This window comes from Rosa rugosa, chromosome 1 (genome assembly GCF_958449725.1).
Source record: "Rosa rugosa chromosome 1, drRosRugo1.1, whole genome shotgun sequence".
Taxonomy (NCBI): domain Eukaryota; kingdom Viridiplantae; phylum Streptophyta; class Magnoliopsida; order Rosales; family Rosaceae; genus Rosa; species Rosa rugosa.
This window is the reverse complement of record NC_084820.1, coordinates 15,317,392-15,334,745: the sequence shown is the minus strand read 5'-3', so window position 1 is coordinate 15,334,745 and position 17,354 is coordinate 15,317,392. Positions and strand designations below refer to the sequence as shown.

At 39.8% G+C, this 17,354-nt stretch overlaps 2 protein-coding genes across 8 annotated transcripts; both read left to right on the top strand.

Moving 5' to 3' along the window:
* The first annotated feature begins 4,671 nt into the window (after positions 1-4,671).
* LOC133727358 (uncharacterized) lies at positions 4,672-6,351 on the top strand. Of its 3 annotated transcripts, none has more exons than XR_009855139.1 (3): positions 4,672-5,120; positions 5,246-5,499; positions 5,873-6,351. XR_009855139.1 is itself a non-coding variant. In XM_062154951.1 (2 exons), the coding sequence occupies exons 1-2, from the start codon at positions 5,309-5,311 to the stop codon at positions 6,006-6,008; spliced, it is 327 nt and encodes a 108-aa protein (XP_062010935.1). In that variant the 5' UTR covers positions 5,131-5,308; the 3' UTR covers positions 6,009-6,351. The 3 variants fall into 3 exon arrangements, 1 of the variants encoding a protein (XP_062010935.1); XR_009855138.1 differs by having other exon boundaries at positions 5,225-5,499; XM_062154951.1 differs by lacking the exon at positions 4,672-5,120 and having other exon boundaries at positions 5,131-5,499.
* A 1,262-nt stretch (positions 6,352-7,613) lies between these two features.
* LOC133727357 (patellin-3-like) lies at positions 7,614-10,041 on the top strand. 5 transcript variants are annotated; one of them, XR_009855137.1, is made up of 5 exons: positions 7,622-7,636; positions 7,750-7,847; positions 8,913-8,971; positions 9,091-9,241; positions 9,640-10,041. XR_009855137.1 is itself a non-coding variant. In XM_062154950.1 (4 exons), exons 1-4 carry the CDS (start codon positions 8,729-8,731, stop codon positions 9,694-9,696), a joined length of 291 nt encoding a protein of 96 aa, XP_062010934.1. In that variant the 5' UTR covers positions 7,863-8,728; the 3' UTR covers positions 9,697-10,041. The 5 variants fall into 5 exon arrangements, 3 of the variants coding, with proteins under 3 accessions (XP_062010933.1, XP_062010934.1, XP_062010932.1); XR_009855136.1 differs by having other exon boundaries at positions 7,622-7,847; XM_062154950.1 differs by lacking the exons at positions 7,622-7,636; positions 7,750-7,847 and adding an exon at positions 7,863-8,752.
* The last annotated feature ends 7,313 nt before the right edge of the window (positions 10,042-17,354 follow it).

The following is a 17,354-nucleotide window of genomic DNA, read 5'->3' as shown; positions in this document are numbered from 1 at the left end:
GGCTAGAGGTGTATTGCAAGCGGCAATGCAGTGGGCTGCTGGGATCGGCGCAGGCGGGGCTGATGCGAGGGGGGCTGTGGTCCGGAAGATCGATCTGGCTGTCCGGCAGCGGTGGTGGGATCGGAGCAGGCGACCGACTGGGCAGGCTGGAGGCCGGTCTGTGGCTGCTGGTAGTGGTGTGCTGCGGTGGTGATGGCAGAGGGTGGGGCTGCTGCATGAGGAAGAATTTTGTTTTTTTTTTTTGTTTACAGCTGCGGCAGAAAAGAAGAAAATATATTTTTTTTCTTCTAGGGTTTTGGTTGTTTTTTTTTTCAACGGAAAGAAACTAGAAAATTAGGATTTTTTTCTTTTTTTCTTTTGGCTATTTGCTCTGAGCGCGCTGATAACGTGTTAAAGTAAAATGACAATTGGAAATTGGTCTCCTCATTTCATTTCATAGTCCCTTTATATAGGGATAAATATACAACGGAAATATCGATTACATTAATGATACTAAATGCTGATTGATCCGTAATTGTGCTGATTGCATGATGGTAATCACTGATTCCTTGATTTCCTCTCCGTCAGTTGCTTTGACGAAGGCACACTATATGTTTTTCCTTTAACAATTATATGTTTATCTATTATTATTTGATTAACATTAAAATTAGAGATACAATGTGCAAGACAAAAGACACTAAAATTTGATGCATAGATGTACTTGGAGCACTAAAACCATATTCCTTTCTCGTAGGCATATTAACAAAACACGCATTCGCATTTGCTTAGGTATCTCATAATGTTAGTGGAGTGGATGGTCTTGGTTGTAACTTGCCTTTACGTCCTTTTTTAGACCCAAAATGTGAATTAGGCTTGCTAAGTCACTTTTTGGGTATCTATTAGGATCAAGCAAAATGATAGTGACTGAATGACTGATCTAAGAAGTATTTCTTATTGCTCAATTTTGTAAACTTTTAATACGTTGAAAACTTGGACTTCCTAAGAGTAAAAGAAAAAAGAAGTGTGGGGATGAGCCTCCCAGTTTGGCTGGGTTGCAAACCCCTTTTCAAAAAAAAAAGAAAAAAGAAGTGTTACTAAAATTTCATGACAATAAACAGAGAAACGAGTGTGAAACTTACATGTATTGAAAACTAAACTTACACCTGCTGATTGTTATGCAAACAATAAAGATGATCACCGTGAAATCTAAAAATACAACCACATCCCTAATATCCCCTCCTCTATATTGGTTGCATCATATTCCCCCTGCTCTACGTCTAAAGTCCTCTATTCTTCACCAAGTATGTAGTGCTCTCCTTCCTTAGATCCTCCAATTCCTGTTGCCACAGCATTTCCAACAATTCTCGAAGATGTGTATCCAACTCATTAACTTCCCTAACGTGATCATTGATGCAGCACCAGTAGTACCTCATACGAAACTTCAACGTCGAAAACTTTCTGACCTGCTTTACTCCCTTGTGCATCAGTGTGATCAGGTTTTCTACTTCTTCCTTGGAGAGACCCAACTTCACGTTGCGCTCTTCATATCCGATCACGCGCTGGACCCGTTTCTGTAAAGGGTCTAGAGTAGTGCACTTGAGGTTTACGAGGACGTACTTAAAGTTGCCAGTCTTTTTGTCCATTGCTTGGTTAACGCTGTCATACAGAAGTTGAAATGCTGGCACCAGAGAAGCCTCTCCGACCTCGACAACTGTCATTGCCATAGTTTCAAGAACACCAAGAGCTAAGTTCTTTTCAAGCCTTTGCTGTGTTGGTTGGTACTCATAAGTCTTCTCTTTTTATAGCAATATGGGACCTTATTTGTGGGCTACATATTCCCAGGTTTCCTGATCTTCTTTAGTACGGATTTCTTAGTTATTAACCGAGTAGACTAACATTCATTTCGTAATCAAGTTGTCTTTCTTGTATGGTAAGTTGTAGGAGAGTTCCCGACTTGAGTTCAAATATTTTTTCTTAGGTGTGGATATCCACACCTGAGCAAAGTTATATATATATATGGATTAAATTCAGTTTAGTTCCTCAAACTTTAGGCCAAACATCAGTTTGGTCCCTTTTTTTTTTTTTTTAATCAAACTCATCCCTGATCTCCCAAATTGCATCAACTTCGTCCAAAATTTGAATTTGACTCCGAAGATGACGTCATCCGCTGAGCTGGAGCCGACAAGGAGGTCCCACATATCTGATTTTGAACCCATAGGAAGGGTAAAATGGACATTTCAAATTTAATTTAATTTCTATTTTTTTTTCTCTTATTTTCTCTATTTTCTTCTCTCTCTCTCTCTCTCTCTCTCTTCTTCCTCTCTAGATCGACGACCACGAAACCCCTTCTACCACCTCCACCTCCACCTCCCTTCGATCTGAAGCTCCACACCACGCCGTCTCGCTCCTCCTCCTCCTCCTCCTCCTCGATCGGAATCTTCCTCTCTAGATCGACGACCTCGAAACCCCTTCTACCACCTCCACCTCCACCTCCACCTCCACCTCCACCTCCCTTCGGTCTGAAGCTCTACACCAAGCCGTCTTGCTCCTCGTCGTCCTCCTCCTCCTCGATCGGAATTGGTGGTGTAGGCACAACCTTCTCTCTATCTCCCCAAACCCGATTAAAGCCCTAATTTCTCACATTCACCCAATTCCATCAAATATCACCCACGGTTGGTTTCTCCATGACCTCCGAGTCGAGCTCCGGCGACGAAAACTTCGACCCGAAGCCCAACCAGATTGCAAAGTGAAGGAATCGAGCGAGGGTTTGGGGTGTGATGGAGGTGGTGGTATTCTGTGGGCGAGGACCGAAACGGATCAAGAGGCTGACGGGCCAGCGAGCCCTAGCAGCAGCGGTTATGCCTGCAGGTGGGGTACCCCTGACCTCCGATCGCTTCCCTTCTGATCGCCGCCGCAGATCTCTGGTCCATCCTCAGGTAAACAATCACAGAGACGTGCTCTGTTGGTTTTGTTATCTGTTGGAAACTCTGTTGTTTTTGGAGGCCTGTGATTTGGATGTGCCCAAAAAGATGAGGTTTTGGGTGTAGAGAGAAGATTTGGGGGCCGACCATTTCGGTTTGTTTGAATTTCTGGATTTTGCATTTAGATATTAGTGATTTGAAGTTGGGCTCATCTTACGATTTTATTTGGATTGGATTTAGTTTGCAATTTTGATTTTGGGAGAAAAAAATGGATATGATGTGCAGTTGGGGAGGGGGCGGTTTTGAGATTCATGGTGGGTAGTGGGAGCTTGTGAGCAGAGATTCATGGTGGCTGGTAATGAGAGAGAGAGAGAGAGAGAGAGAGAGAAGAAAATAGAGAAAATAAGAGAAAAAAAGAAAAGAAATTAAATTAAATTTGAAATGTCCATTTTACCCTTCCTGTGGGTTCAAAATCAGATATGTGGGACCTCCTTGTCGGCTCCAGCTCAGCGGATGACGTCATCTTCGGAGTCAAATTCAAATTTTGGACGAAGTTGATGCAATTTGGGAGATCAGGGATGAGTTTGATTAAAAAAAAAAGAAGAGGGACCAAACTGATGTTTGGCCTAAAGTTTGAGGGACTAAACTGAATTTAATCCTATATATATATATATAGGGGTCCTTCTAGTGAGGGATCATTTTTTTGGCCATTTTAAGGTTATTATACCTACTTTTCTATCACATATTCACATCTCAATCATTCAATTTTTAGGTATATATGAGTAGATCACCTCTGCAAATTTTCAGCCAAATTGATAATCGTTAAGTCATTCATAACTGCAATTTACAACTATAAACATGAATGGTTCAGGTTGGACAGATTCGGTTCGTCCTGTTTGAGCCCAAAAGTAATAGTGTCATTCATCAACGAAAGCCTCTCCTTCTTCACTCTCCACTGTATTGGAGACAGTAATAGTGACAGGCTCATTGGCCTGATTAGTAGTGAAAGTTTGACCCTCAGCAGCGGTCGGGTGATTTTCTCCTTGTTCAGTTGACATATCGGAGTATTGGGACTGGAGAGAGAATCTTTGAGTCACTTGTTCTTCAGAAAGACCACGACAATCCGCGCGAGGATGCGGTTTGTAACTGGAGGTCTTGTGTTTTGAGCAGTTAGCGTAGCCCTTTTGGTAAGGGTTTTCGCTTGATTTCCCAATGGCTAACGTCACTACACCAAAAATGTTAACACACAACACTTTTTGCACAACGAAAAAAAAAATGCGTTGTGTGATGAAGAAAAGTTAATCACACAACATGTTTACTAAACTAACGTTGTATAAGGGGGTTAAAATTCTGAATTTTTTTTTAGAAGGTCATTGCACAACGGTTACAAGAATAATCCGTTGTGTGAATCATAAAAAAAATAGCGGCAGATTTCCCTCCTAGATCGACTCAAATTTGGCTCCAAATTGATACTCTAAAGCACAACAGAATAGTTATATCTGTTGTATGAGTGTAGCTTGCAAAATATCATACAACTGTTTTTTTACTTTCTGTTGTCTGATAAAGGGAGATATATTGGGAAAGTTTGGATGTGTGTAGATTTGCCTCAAAATGGCACTATTCCCTCCAACATTTCCCTGCATTCTCTCCCCCAAAATTCGATTCCCTCTCAGCAGGCAACAAGAGGCGGCAAAACTGAAATTTTTTAACTGGCATTCAGACAACAGATATGTGGAAAACCATGGTCTGATGCCTGCATGATGAAATTAATGTGGCCATGTGTCCTAGCGCTAGACAACTACACAATAGCATCGATCTATTCAGACCAAACTATTAGAACACTTCAGAAAAAATCCATTCAGACCAAACTAATGCCCACAGCTAAACCCGACACGACATTCACTCCACAAAACCCCACAGCTGACCCCAACTCACCCCGACTCTCTCTCTGACTCCCTCGCTGTGCGACTCTCACTCTGACTCACTCCACAGCTGCCCCGACTCACTCCACAATCCTAAACCCTAAATCCACCACCTCCAAAGCGAAGCCTTCGAAGCCCTAAATGGGAGATTTCCCTTCGAAGCCCTAAAGGAGATTTCTCTGTGAATCCGTGGATTCACATCGGAGCAGCCTTAGACTTGGATTCACACAGGAGCCCTAAAAAATTTCATCATCTCGAACTTCGATTCACGCCTTTGATTCGATTTGTCTCGAACTTGGTAAGTTCTCGTCGTCTCCTTTACTGTTTTGATTCAATTTTGATTTGAATTTGTCAGCTTTCGCTCTTCGTTACTGTTTCAATTCACTGAGATGCAAAATTTAGGGTTCTGATATTCATAAGCAGATCTTAAAATTGTGCACTCTAGTCACCGGAGTTTAACAGAGACTCGGATCTCCATCTCCGACCATGGATTCCGAGCCTTTCGAGAGAGAAAAGAACGTGACTTTTCTGGGGATGATGTACCGGCTCCTCCCACACCAATCCGAAAAAGCTTCATCATCATCTTCTTCTTCTTCCTTTGAAGGTCCTCGTTCTACTGAGGGCCTCTCTGCCGCTTTGTCCGATCAGTCTTGTATTATAGTCGCCAGACCTGTTAGGTACAGACCCATCTAGCTCTACCCTTTTAAAGTTTATAAATTTCTGATTGTATATATGTGTGAATTGGGTTACTTTGGTGTGAAACTCGTGAAATATTTGATCAATTTATGCAGTAGGTCCATAATGCCTTGTCTTTAACTAACAATTATGCTACCAAAGTTTGGTTCTTTAATCGCTTTTTCGCAAATTGATTCTGGGTTTTGCTATTGAGCTTCCCAAACTTGTTTTGGCTTGTGTTTAAGTAGAGTTGTTCACGTATTGGTGAGGCTTGAATTAGTATATGAACTTGTGTTATGGTTAAGTGAACTTCAATAGTTGGATTGAATTTCTGCAATTGGACTGAATTGGTAAATTTTTTATGTTTGCTTGCAGAGGAGTGGTGTCCCTGTGGACATGCTCAAAGTTCTGTGCAATTGCCTTTGTTGCTGGGATCATTGTTGGCTATACCCTGAAGCGACGCGTTAAACGCTGGGCTAACAAGCTTCTCAAGAGGATCAAAGACGATTGATTGCACCTAGGTTGAGTTAAGTTATCGCATTCAATAGATTGTCGTCAATAGATGAGTGATTCTCTAACATTAGTTGTGTAAAGGGTGCATTTTTGAGGAGTTTTCAGCTTCTGTGGTGACAAATGCATCTCACCTTATCAACAGATATTGTTATCCTTTTTAAACTACTATGGTAAAGTTTTAGAGAACAGCATAGGCTATCCTTTTTATCCTTTTTAAACTACTATGAGAGATCTTTAGTCTCTCAGTCAATGAAGTTGCGGATTCTTCAATGTTGGATTTTTCTAATCTGATTGAAATCTTGTGTTTGTTTTGCAGTTTTTTGTTGGTGGAAACTGGAAGTGTGTAAGTATTTTTTTTTTTTATGCAACAATGTCTCTCTTTCTGCATTACCTATAGTATATAGTTGTTTTATCTGCTCAGAATTTTTGTGCTTTAGGGTTTGATTGGGTTTATTATTTGATTATGATATATGTGATTGGCTTTACATTCTCTGTTTTAGATACTCAGAATAGTATCTTTCAAAAATATTCCATTTTTCGATTAATTTTTTTGTTTAGTATAAAAGCTGCCTGATTTAGTTTCACAAAAGCAAGTTTACGTTCTGTGATTTTTGCCTTGGTAATTAATTTAGTGGAATTTTAATGGTACGTACTGAACAAGTAGATATTTCAAAACATAGTCGATAACAGTCTCGTTTAAACAAACACACTGTGAGAACCTGACCTTATGAAATGAAATGATTTCCATGCCTAGTGTAGGTAGTTATTTGTTTCCTAATTGCTGAGAGAGTCAGTAATAGTCAATTTGTTGCATTTACAGAAAAAATTATTATGTATATGTTTATATTTAGGACGTATTCCCACCTTGTGACACACCTTTACCATGGTGCTCTCCTGATTTTGTTTCAAGTTATCATGCATTTTTTATGTGCATTTTTCTTATTCATTTTGCAGAATTTGTAACTTGTATTCAACCCTTTTAATATGGTTTCATTTGTTCTGATCCTTTTGTCCCTGCTGATTCATCCAGAATGGCACAAAAGACTCAATCTGCAAGCTAGTGTCAGACTTAAACAGTGCAAAATTGGAACCTGATGTTGGTGAGCTTATTTGTTTGAACTTTAATATAAGCCTGATTCAATTTTCAGTAGATTTACTAGACTGCACTAGTAATTTTGTCACTGGCCATCTGGATCGGAATATAACTAAAATTGAATCCGAAAAATAAGTTTGGTAAAATGTACAAGTTTGATAAAATTGTAACCAAGTAAGACGCTTTTAATTTATAATATGTGTTCCAGAAATATTAATATGGTTTTGAATTTAACATAACTTTCCTGGAGATTTACATTTGTTGATTTCTTTTACATTCATACATGATATTCCAGCCATCTGCATTCATCTACCTTTTCATTTGGGCTTTTATTAAAATCTATTCGTGTTTGTGCTAGTATCTTATGTGCATGTTGAAGATCGACTGAAGATGGTGATGAGCGTGAGAGGAGAGATGGAGAAGCTGAGCGTGGAGCAGTTGAAGGCAGTGAAAGAGCAAACTGATCTGGAGGTCAATTTTCTCCAGGACTCTCTCAACAACATCCGCAGGTATTTCTACTCGCAGTACATAAGGTAGAAAGACAGCAATCTATCCATTTCTTTACAACAGTTTCTTCCTTTCTCTTCTTTCACCTGTTTATCAGGTATCATGTTTCTGATTGTTCTTCATGGCTTCATGACTAAAGAACATGTACTTCAGAACTATTGATGTCCTGGCATCAAGGCTTTACTTCTATTACTCTCTTAGCTATGAATATACTGGTGATCTCGCAGAAATTAGAGGGTGAGTTGTATCTTATGATCCTTTTTTATGTACAAATGTCTCGATGTTAAGAACAAGGTCTAATTCAGTTTGTTTTGCTGAGAAAGTTGTCCAAATGTGGGTGCTGTTTTGTGCAAGATCATTATGTCTACTATGTTGGTCGTACTTCACTGATTTGATTGTTTTGTTAATTGGTCTGGGTATTACGTTATTAGCTGTTTATCGATTTGGGTGATGAGGAGTAGTTTTTATTTGATTTCAGCAAACCATTTGCTTATTTTTTTGAGTTGATTTTCTTTACTCCGTCAAAGAACAAGTTTTGGCAAATTGTATTTCCTTTAGTGTGATGAAATCTAAGCTTTTGTTTTAATTAATTTAGTTCTTAGAATTTGTTTGCTTCTTGGTTGGTTATATATGCAATTGTTGTTTGTTTTCTTTTCTTTGATGTCCTTGTTCTAAATTGACGTTTGAGGAAAAGTTGGGTATAAAGTTGTTTATTTGTTCTAGTTAGAATTAATAGTGATTAGCTGTAGTATTTTTGATTGTTTAGCACGCACCATCTTGTAAAGCTATTTTGGGACAGGTTGTTGATTATACTTTGAAAAGTAGTTTAATTTACCATTCTGACTTAGACAAAAGAGAAGTAGAGAACCTGTTATTTCTTTCCCTTTATTTGATCTTTATGTTCTGCTTGTGGTCTTGCAATTATCTATGTTGAGAGCTTTTTGAGAATATACATTCCTGTTATATTTGTGAACTGTGTTAGTCTTATTAGAAGCTTCAGTTCGTTAATGTCACTTACATCGGATTCGTTCTTTTCTTCCTGATTTTGTTGTTGGGTCTTAAGGGTCGCGGCTTATGGCTTTCGGTGGTTAGTAGTGAAATCAGATCTCTGAAATGCGATGCTTTTGTGTACTTGTTCATCTGTAAGGAGTAGGAAATAGTTCCAGTCTTGATTAGTTTCAGTCTTGCTTTTGTGAAATATAACTGCTTTTGCATGATCTGTTGTGTATGTGGTGAGAAGACTGCTCCATGCATGGTTGGTATTTTGCATTCTACATATTGATAAGCCCCTTCTTGACACAGGGGACCAAAACCAAGTTTGTCTTTGCAAGCCCAGCCAAATCTGCAGAGATCCTTTTCAAGTTAGTATAGTTTCTGTCTATCTGACATTGCATGATTTGATCAATAGGGGTTTCTGTAGAGTATATCCCCTTTTATAGAGTTGGTTGATTTGAAGTTAAAATTTCACATGATGCTGTAGGTACATTTCTGCTGAGCATGTTCCTATACAATATGGAGGTTTGAGTGTGGATTACTGTGAGTGCAACCCAGAATTCACCATTGCTGATCCGGTCGCTGAAGTAACCATCAAACTTGGGACAAAGAAGACTCTGGAAATTATAATTTATGAGGTTAGATTGCTTCTTCTTTGTTGTTATATTATTATTTGATATATACTATCTATTTGCATTCTGAGCACAAAATTTATAGTCCACGACTTGGGGCCTGTTTGGCAATACTTTCAGGCTTTTAGTGATGGTAAAAAAAGCTTTCAAATACTCTTCAGAGCTTTTTGGAGTGGTTTGAAAGTTGGAAGAAATAGCTTATAGTGCTTTCATATATAAAATGATTGATTGTTTCATTAAGAAATGTTCACGGTGCATTTACATGAAGCGCCTGCACTTTATAAAAAAAATTATGTCAGTGAGAGAAGGCTCTTTTATAAAAGCACTGCCAAACAATCCCACTCATGCATGTCTGATGATGAATCAAAGCTTACATTATTGAATTGGATGTCAATAAATTGCAGAAGTGCACCATCATATGGGAACTCTGTAGTTGGGTGGGATGTGAGCTATGGAGCTGAATTTGTTCCGGTTCCTGACTCTATACTGATCATTCAAACAGCCACAAAGATGACTCCAACTGATGAACCATTAAAAGGGATTTCACAGTTTGTTGGAGCTTCAACAGGAACTTGGAATCTTAAAATCCCTGTTAAAGACGCACTAAGTGATGGTCATGGTCATAATTCTCCTCCTCCGAGAGCTTAACTTCTTATGTAAAAATATGAGTCTGGTTTAAACACCACTTCTGTAATATGTAAAGTTATAACATTTTCAATTAATGTTTCTTAGCTTATTATTATGACTGTTTTACGTACAAAATTTCAATGCAAATCCGCAGCATCACGCGGGGAGTATTGGTTAGATTTCTCATTTGATGGTTTGCAATGTTTGTATTTGATGGCGTACTCTCTAATTCAGGAATGAGATGTTCAAATGATCGCACAACAGATTAGATATAGATGACTGCCCGTTGTCTGAATGGCCAAAAATGGGATAGAAACACATTGCAATCATTCATATCACACATCGGTTTTTAACAAATCAGTGTCTTCTAATTTATACTCAGACAACAGAAGCAATTGAACTCTGTTGTCTTAATAGCTAATCACACAACAGAATTAATTGAACTCTGTTGTCCTACAATTTAATCACACAACAGAAGCAATTGAACTCTGTTGTCCTAAATTTAATCACACAACAGATATAGTCTAAGAACTGAAGTTTGAAGAGCAATCAGACAACAGACAAAATAAAAAAATGTTGTTTGACATGATTAACATACAACGGTTGCAAACTGGCACTGTTGTCTGAAGACGCCCCTAAACTGCTGCGCAGCTGCGCGCTTGGCATCTGCCGAGCCATCTGCCGAGCTATCAAACAACAGTTATAACACATACCTGTTGTCTGTGTGTTTATCACACAACTGTGTTCCACCGTTGTCTGATTTTTCATCAGACAACGGCTCACTCTACAACGGTTATACATCAAATCACACAACGGTTTTTTGCCGTTGTCTGATAACAAAATTGGTGTAGTGCGTCCACGAAGAGACACTCAGTTGGTCCCACTGGGCGTGCCAAAATGTTTGGCGCAAAAACCAGTTGGCTTGCAAACTGTCTCTTTTGAGCGTGTGCGCAGGCGTGCCAGCACCGTGGGGTGCAGTCGTCGGGGTAGTCCCTTGACCTGACTTCTTCTTCAAGCGTTTGCGGACGAGGAGAGCACCAACCTCGCCACAAGGTTCTTCTCTAGCCTTAGGGATAAGGACTTTCTGCCTTACGGATAAGGACTTTGGGTGTGGTCTCTTCGCGTCACCGAATCGATACTTAGTATTGTAGACTAAGCAGAGCAATCACTGGGAAGTTTGGAGAAAGCACGGGTTGCGCTAAAGCGTGACTTTAGCTTCGCTGGGTTGCGAGGGCGTTACCCTTGCTTCGCTGGTAGTAACGGTGGCGGTTGCGCTCGCAGTCGGCTCCTGGGGAGACTAGGACTGGAAGTACGGTCGCCGGTTGGTATGGTGATGCTGACAGTCGGCTCTTGGAGAGACTAGGACTGGCGGGCGGTCACCGGGTTTCAACGAGGTTGAAGGTTTGCTCCGGGGAGGCTTTGTAATCGCTAGGATTGATTGATATGAGAGAGGTCCTTTCTTTGTCCTTGAAACCTGGTATATATACCTAGGGTTTCGACTGTTCCTTGTCATAGAAGGGATATTGATTGAAGTTTCCTATTCAATCCTCGCTACCCGACTCCAATAAGGTTTCGTTTTCCTCATGGATCACGGAATGGGTGAAGCTGTAACCCAAACCCGAGTAGGCTTATTTTTGGGCCACAGGTATCGGCCCGCTATGCTAAATCCACTAAAGGATCTTGCCAAAATTACTTTTGGGCTCAAACACATCCATTGATTTAATTTAGTTTGATTCTTCATGATCATCAATTTGGCTGAAAATTTACATAAATGATCTATATATTAGGACCTAAAAACTGAACGGTCAAGATGCCGAAATGTGATCGAAAAGTGGGTCCCACAAGGAATTCCTTAAAATGGTCAAAAAAAGGATCCAAAGGGCCCTCTATGTATGTATGTATGTGTGTGCGTGTGTGTGTACACACACATGACCCTTCTAGTGAGGGATCCATTTTTTTGGTCATTTTAAGGGATCGCTCATTAGACTCACTTTTCGATCACATATTCACATCTTAACCATTCAGTTTTTAGGTACATATGAGTAGATCATCTTTACAAATTTTCAGTTAAATTGATAATCACTAAGGCATCCATAACTGTGATTTACAGTTAAATCAATTAGTTTCAGGTAGCCTCCTTGAAATTCTGTTTTGGCCAGGAATTTTTTTTCTTTTTTCTTTTTTTTGGTGTGGAGAGAATATCTTTCCTGTAAGAAAACAGAAAATAAATTAGAAATTTACAACGTCAGAGAATAAATATGCTACTTTAGGTTTACTGATGCAGGTTTTCTCATGCCTATTCACTATGCAAATCATCTAGATTAGGCCTGGCAACGTGCGGGTATAGTGCGGGTTATTAACGGGCTGAGTTCTTAAAGGGCCGACCCGGTAAGAACCCGTTAGCTTAACGGATTTTACGGGCTAAACCCGGCGGGTTTGCGGGTTATCCGTTGGAACCTGTTAAGACCCGTGAATATAATTTTTTTTTCCTTTCAAACCCATTGAAACCCGCAAACCCGTAAGCCCAAAAGCAGTTTTTATTTTTATTTTTTTTATTATTACTTTTTTTTTCAAACTCAATTAATAGACCCTCTGCTGTTTCTTCTATTGTGCCCAGTAACCTTTCTCTCTCATCGTAATCATGGATCTTCCCTGCTTCTTTCTTCTTCCTTTACTTCCTTCTCCGAACTTCTCTCCCTAAAAACAAAGCAAAACCATCGTTTTGGTTAATATCCAACATGGTATGCAGCTTGCCAGGTTATACTACCATTCATTCATTCTGAACATACCGAACCCAAACCCGAAACCCATAATAACTATGCCAAAACATCCAGAACAAGAGAAACAAAAACTCTATACAACTCAAAACACTCTGTAGCAGCACATACCCATCAAGCAAGGCACACTCAGAAACACAAATTAAAACCCAATGTGATCAAAGCAATTGATCAAAGTCCCATAACACCAAAACCATTCCAACCAAAGCAATTGAAACAAAAACGTGACACACCCACTATTGAAAACCCAACATGGTATGCAGAATGTCAATTAGCTAATCACCTCAGTAATCTTCAATCAATAAACAGACCCAAATTGAATACAATGCAAATGAGATTGCAGAAATAAAACCCAGATCACGAATGAAGCCAGAAGCGGATTAATCAAAGCAACCTTAATAAATAAAACCCAGAAGTGGATTAATCAAAGCGAAGCTTTGCTTTGAAATTAAAATGACCCAAAAACTGGATCACTCACTAGAAATGCCCTAATATATATATATATATATATATAGGGACGTTCACAGGCGGACGTCCGTGGAAAAAGAAAAGATGCAGATGTCTAATGTCAACCGTTAGATTTCATTAATGAGAATGGACGGCGATGCTCGAATATTTATGTATCTGTTCCTCTCTCTCTCTCTCTCTTCAAAAACTGAATTACAGATTCAAGATGAATTTTTTTTATTGCTTTTCAAGCCAATATAAGTTTCAAAACAACACATATCAACCCATCAGAGAATCCATGACTCTCTATCATCAATCTGTTATCTGCAAAATCTGAGTTTTTTCTTTTTAATCAAATTTGAGGAATCACAGTCACAAATCGAAATTTGGGAGAATTTATAGCATTTTGAGAGAAGAAATTAATATATAAGAGAAGAAGATGGGTTTGGATCAATGTCAATTAATTTTGAGCTATTAATCTGAGTGAATGAAAAAGAAAGAAGAAAGAGACGAGGAAAGAAGGAGAAACAGAGCTGCTAAAGATCATTAATGGGTTATATACAAGCAAATATTTCTTTTTTCTTTTGGATTGAATCACAATCAAGCAAATCTAGAAATCTCAGGCAAATGAAGAAAAAAGCAAACCCAGAAAGCACATATGCAAATCCAAACATGAATTTCCAAACTACCAAACACACTTCTACGTCAAGATTCATGGGTAAGATGCGACCATGAAAACACTCCTCTCAAGCCCACCGTGGCCACATGGCCCACATCGCCGCCGCTATAGGTCGTCACCCTACCTCCGCCCAACTTTTGCGAGCCATCGGTTCTGTCGCCTTGTCTCTCTCTGACATGGGCATCTGAAAGGAATCGTCATCCTCCTTCTCTCCCCTAACTCAATCTTCTTCACCGTTGTCTGCCTGGCCGTCATGTCCCTCGCCGCCATCATAAACAAGCTGGTCGGGTTCGCTTCCAATAACAGAGTGTTGATAGCGGTTCAGGGAGGCAAGGATTAGAGAAGATGATGCGGGTGGGACCCGTAAATTGAGCTGTTGAAACTTGAAATTAAGTTGACTTGTTGGGATTTTCTTTAAACCAATGGATGCCTGACACGTGTTTCGTCCGCATTCTTCAACTTCACGGGCGTCCTCCTCTGATCCCTCCTGTATATATATATATATATATATATATCCCTTTCTTCCTAACCGATATTTAAATGGGAGTTTATATTCATACCTTCAAAATTGGTATTTAGACCTCTCACTTTTTCCAAGTAATAGTTGACTTTGTCAACTCATGTTAAATTACTAATAAAGACACAAATAAGGAAAAAAAAAAGGGGAAATTCTCATACACCCCAAATCTACCAATATACTTCCCATACACCCCCACCAACTTATTTTTATTCCCACTCACACAAAACTTTCCACATTTTCTCCCTACTTTTCAAAACCACTCACTATTCATCCCACTAATACCCCTCTCCATCATCCTTTTCTTTTATCTTAATAATTTATTTTGATAAAGCGTGGTGGGCCCATCTTGAATTTATTTGTTTAGACTATAATTGCAGTTATAATTCATCCTCTATTCGACGGAAAACAATAAGTTTTACTATTCATAATTTCGATAATCGATAGATTAGAATTAATTGCTATATGCAAAAATACAAGTAAAGAGTCAGCTGAAGAAAAACAAAAGTTGAGAAAGTTACAAGATTATAGGTCAAGGCTTAGAAGAGAAACTCCCGATTATTGAGATATTATCTTCATAGTCCAGAAGCGAATTTATAAAATTGAGAAATCAATCGGAGATCTTGAATATATTCTCCAAGAGGAACAAAAACCTCTTGACTATTTGAGCATTGGTTAGATCCGCAAATCATTGGTATCAGAGCTTGCAAAGAGCTCAAAAAGGGAATCCCCAATGGGGACAATGTCTGAATTGATATTAGAGAAGTTGAATTCTCTACTAAAATCTTCTGATGAGAAACATCAGAATCTGATAAAAGAAGTATCTAGATATCAAGATCATCTAGATAAAGTACCATATATAATCGCCCAATTAGAAAAATTGGAGCAAAAAATAGATTATATCAAAGAACTTCCTAAAAGGGAAGAAGAACAGCTAACAAGTGTTGGCAGAAAAATCACTGATCAGCAAAAAACGCTAGATTCTATGAAAGATATACTAAAGGATAAGAAAAAGCCTCCAGTAAAAGCAAAGAAAGCTAATGGATTCAAACCATTAGAAAAACCTGAGAAGAATCCAACGCCAAGTACGATTTTTCTAGAACCTTCTACTAGTAGTAGGTATGAAAAACCAAAACACTTGGTAGCAAGAGATGTCAAGATGATAAGCATCTTTGGGAAAATGAAAGGAGTACAACTCCTAAATGTTGAAGAATTCGAATACAACGAAATTGAACAGGAGGTAAAAAACTCTGCAATTCCAAAGTTAGATTTCAAACAAATCTACAAAAGGGGAAAGTTTGAACTGATGGATAGTCATCATTTCAAATTATTGGAATTTACAACCCCCTCTACAACAGGAGAAACAGATCTCTTGATGATCACTCCTGATGAAGTTGCCCGAGCAAGAACAAAAAATTATCAATTTATGCACATTGGAGCAGTCCAAGAAGGCATAAAATTACTTGCCCGAGAAGGCATAAACTGTTCAGTTCTATGTGTCCTATAAGACAATAGACTAACAGATTTTCAAGCTAGTCTGTTGGGAACACTTGAAGCATCTTTATGCAATCAAGTGGCATATTTCAACTGTTTCCCAAATTTCTCAACAAGCTTGAAAGATGCAGCCCACTGTCTCAGACTGAGAGTCAAAACAGATGGCATATCTATGAAAAAGGATATGCAAGAACTTGCAATAGTATACAGGATATACTATAAACTGATGAGTACCACAGTAGAACCCAAGACAAGGATATAAAATATCCCAGGTCTTACTACTGGATTCCTCACTAGCCAGAAGAATCATTCACAACAGATCCACAAGGTTACTTGGAATGAAGTAACTTTTCCTATTGAATGGAAATTATCTGATCCGAAAAAACCAGCAGAAAATGCCAAAGCGGCAATTTATGAAAGCAGAAAGACTGGAGATATCAGTCTAAAATTTGACGATCACAGAATGTTAATGTCTAAAAGTTCAGCGGTACCTGAACCTTTGTTAACGCTGATCCGGTGGGTGGATCAATACTTGTGACGTTCTTAAAGCTTCCGCTACCTGTCAAGTAAAATACAGAGGGCGTCAGAGGGAGGCCGCGCTGGGCGGTCTTCGACTCTCCGATGCCTAAGTTAGTCAATGTATTTATGTTGACAAAGTAACAGTAGGTAAGTATTAAATGCGTAATTAATGAGGGGAGAGGAGAGAACCTTTTTATAGGTGAGGAGGAGGTTGATCTTCTCTTTGTTTTCGATGTGGGACTGATGTGCTTCAGTCCCCAGCTCTGGGAGCTTCTGATGTTATCTTGGCGCGGCGCGTGGCGGCGCGTCGGCGGTGATCTGGGGGTGATCCGAGACTCAGGCTGTTGCCCGCCTGGCTGTGTATCTGCATGTTATTCCCTTGGCGGGAATTAGTACTTCTGGCGGTACAATGAGCGTAGCCCATTATAGCTAATTATGCTTGCAAATGTACATGTATGTACAAGTCCCCAGTCAAGGAGGGCAATCTTGGTTGGGGAGTTGTTCGGCGGTTTGAAGCGTTATCTTCCGCTAGACTTGCAATAGCATAATTAGCGTCAGTGCGTTGTCAACCATGGATTTACTGAGCAAACGCTTTATACCCTTTCGGGTGGGCCCCTGCTAGGCCCCCCAGGGAGTCCCCCACTCCCCGGCAAAGATAGACCTCCGGACGGTCAGTAAATTGTTTGTTGAGGGGGAGCTGCACGGAGCAGAGGGTGTTGGGTAGCGAGCCCAATCTTTAGTACCCAAATGACGGGGGTCAACGTGCCTGATCAGGGTCGTCGTAGACTGTTGACAAGTCCCCGTGTCCCGTAGGGACGGTCTGACGGTAACGCCGCGTGGCGGTAGTTGTCAGAGTGAGGCGTGGCCTCGGGATTCGCCGCTGGCGGATATCCCCCCGCTGACTGTAGCAGGAAACAGCGTCCAGTAGACGTGTCTGACGGTATTTTGTTGAGCGATATTGTGCTGAACAAAGTACGCAGCTGGCAAGCTGGAAAAGGAGGTTCCGCTAGAGGTGTGTAGCGGAAGCCGCCCCGCTTGCAAGATGACAAGGAAGAGGTT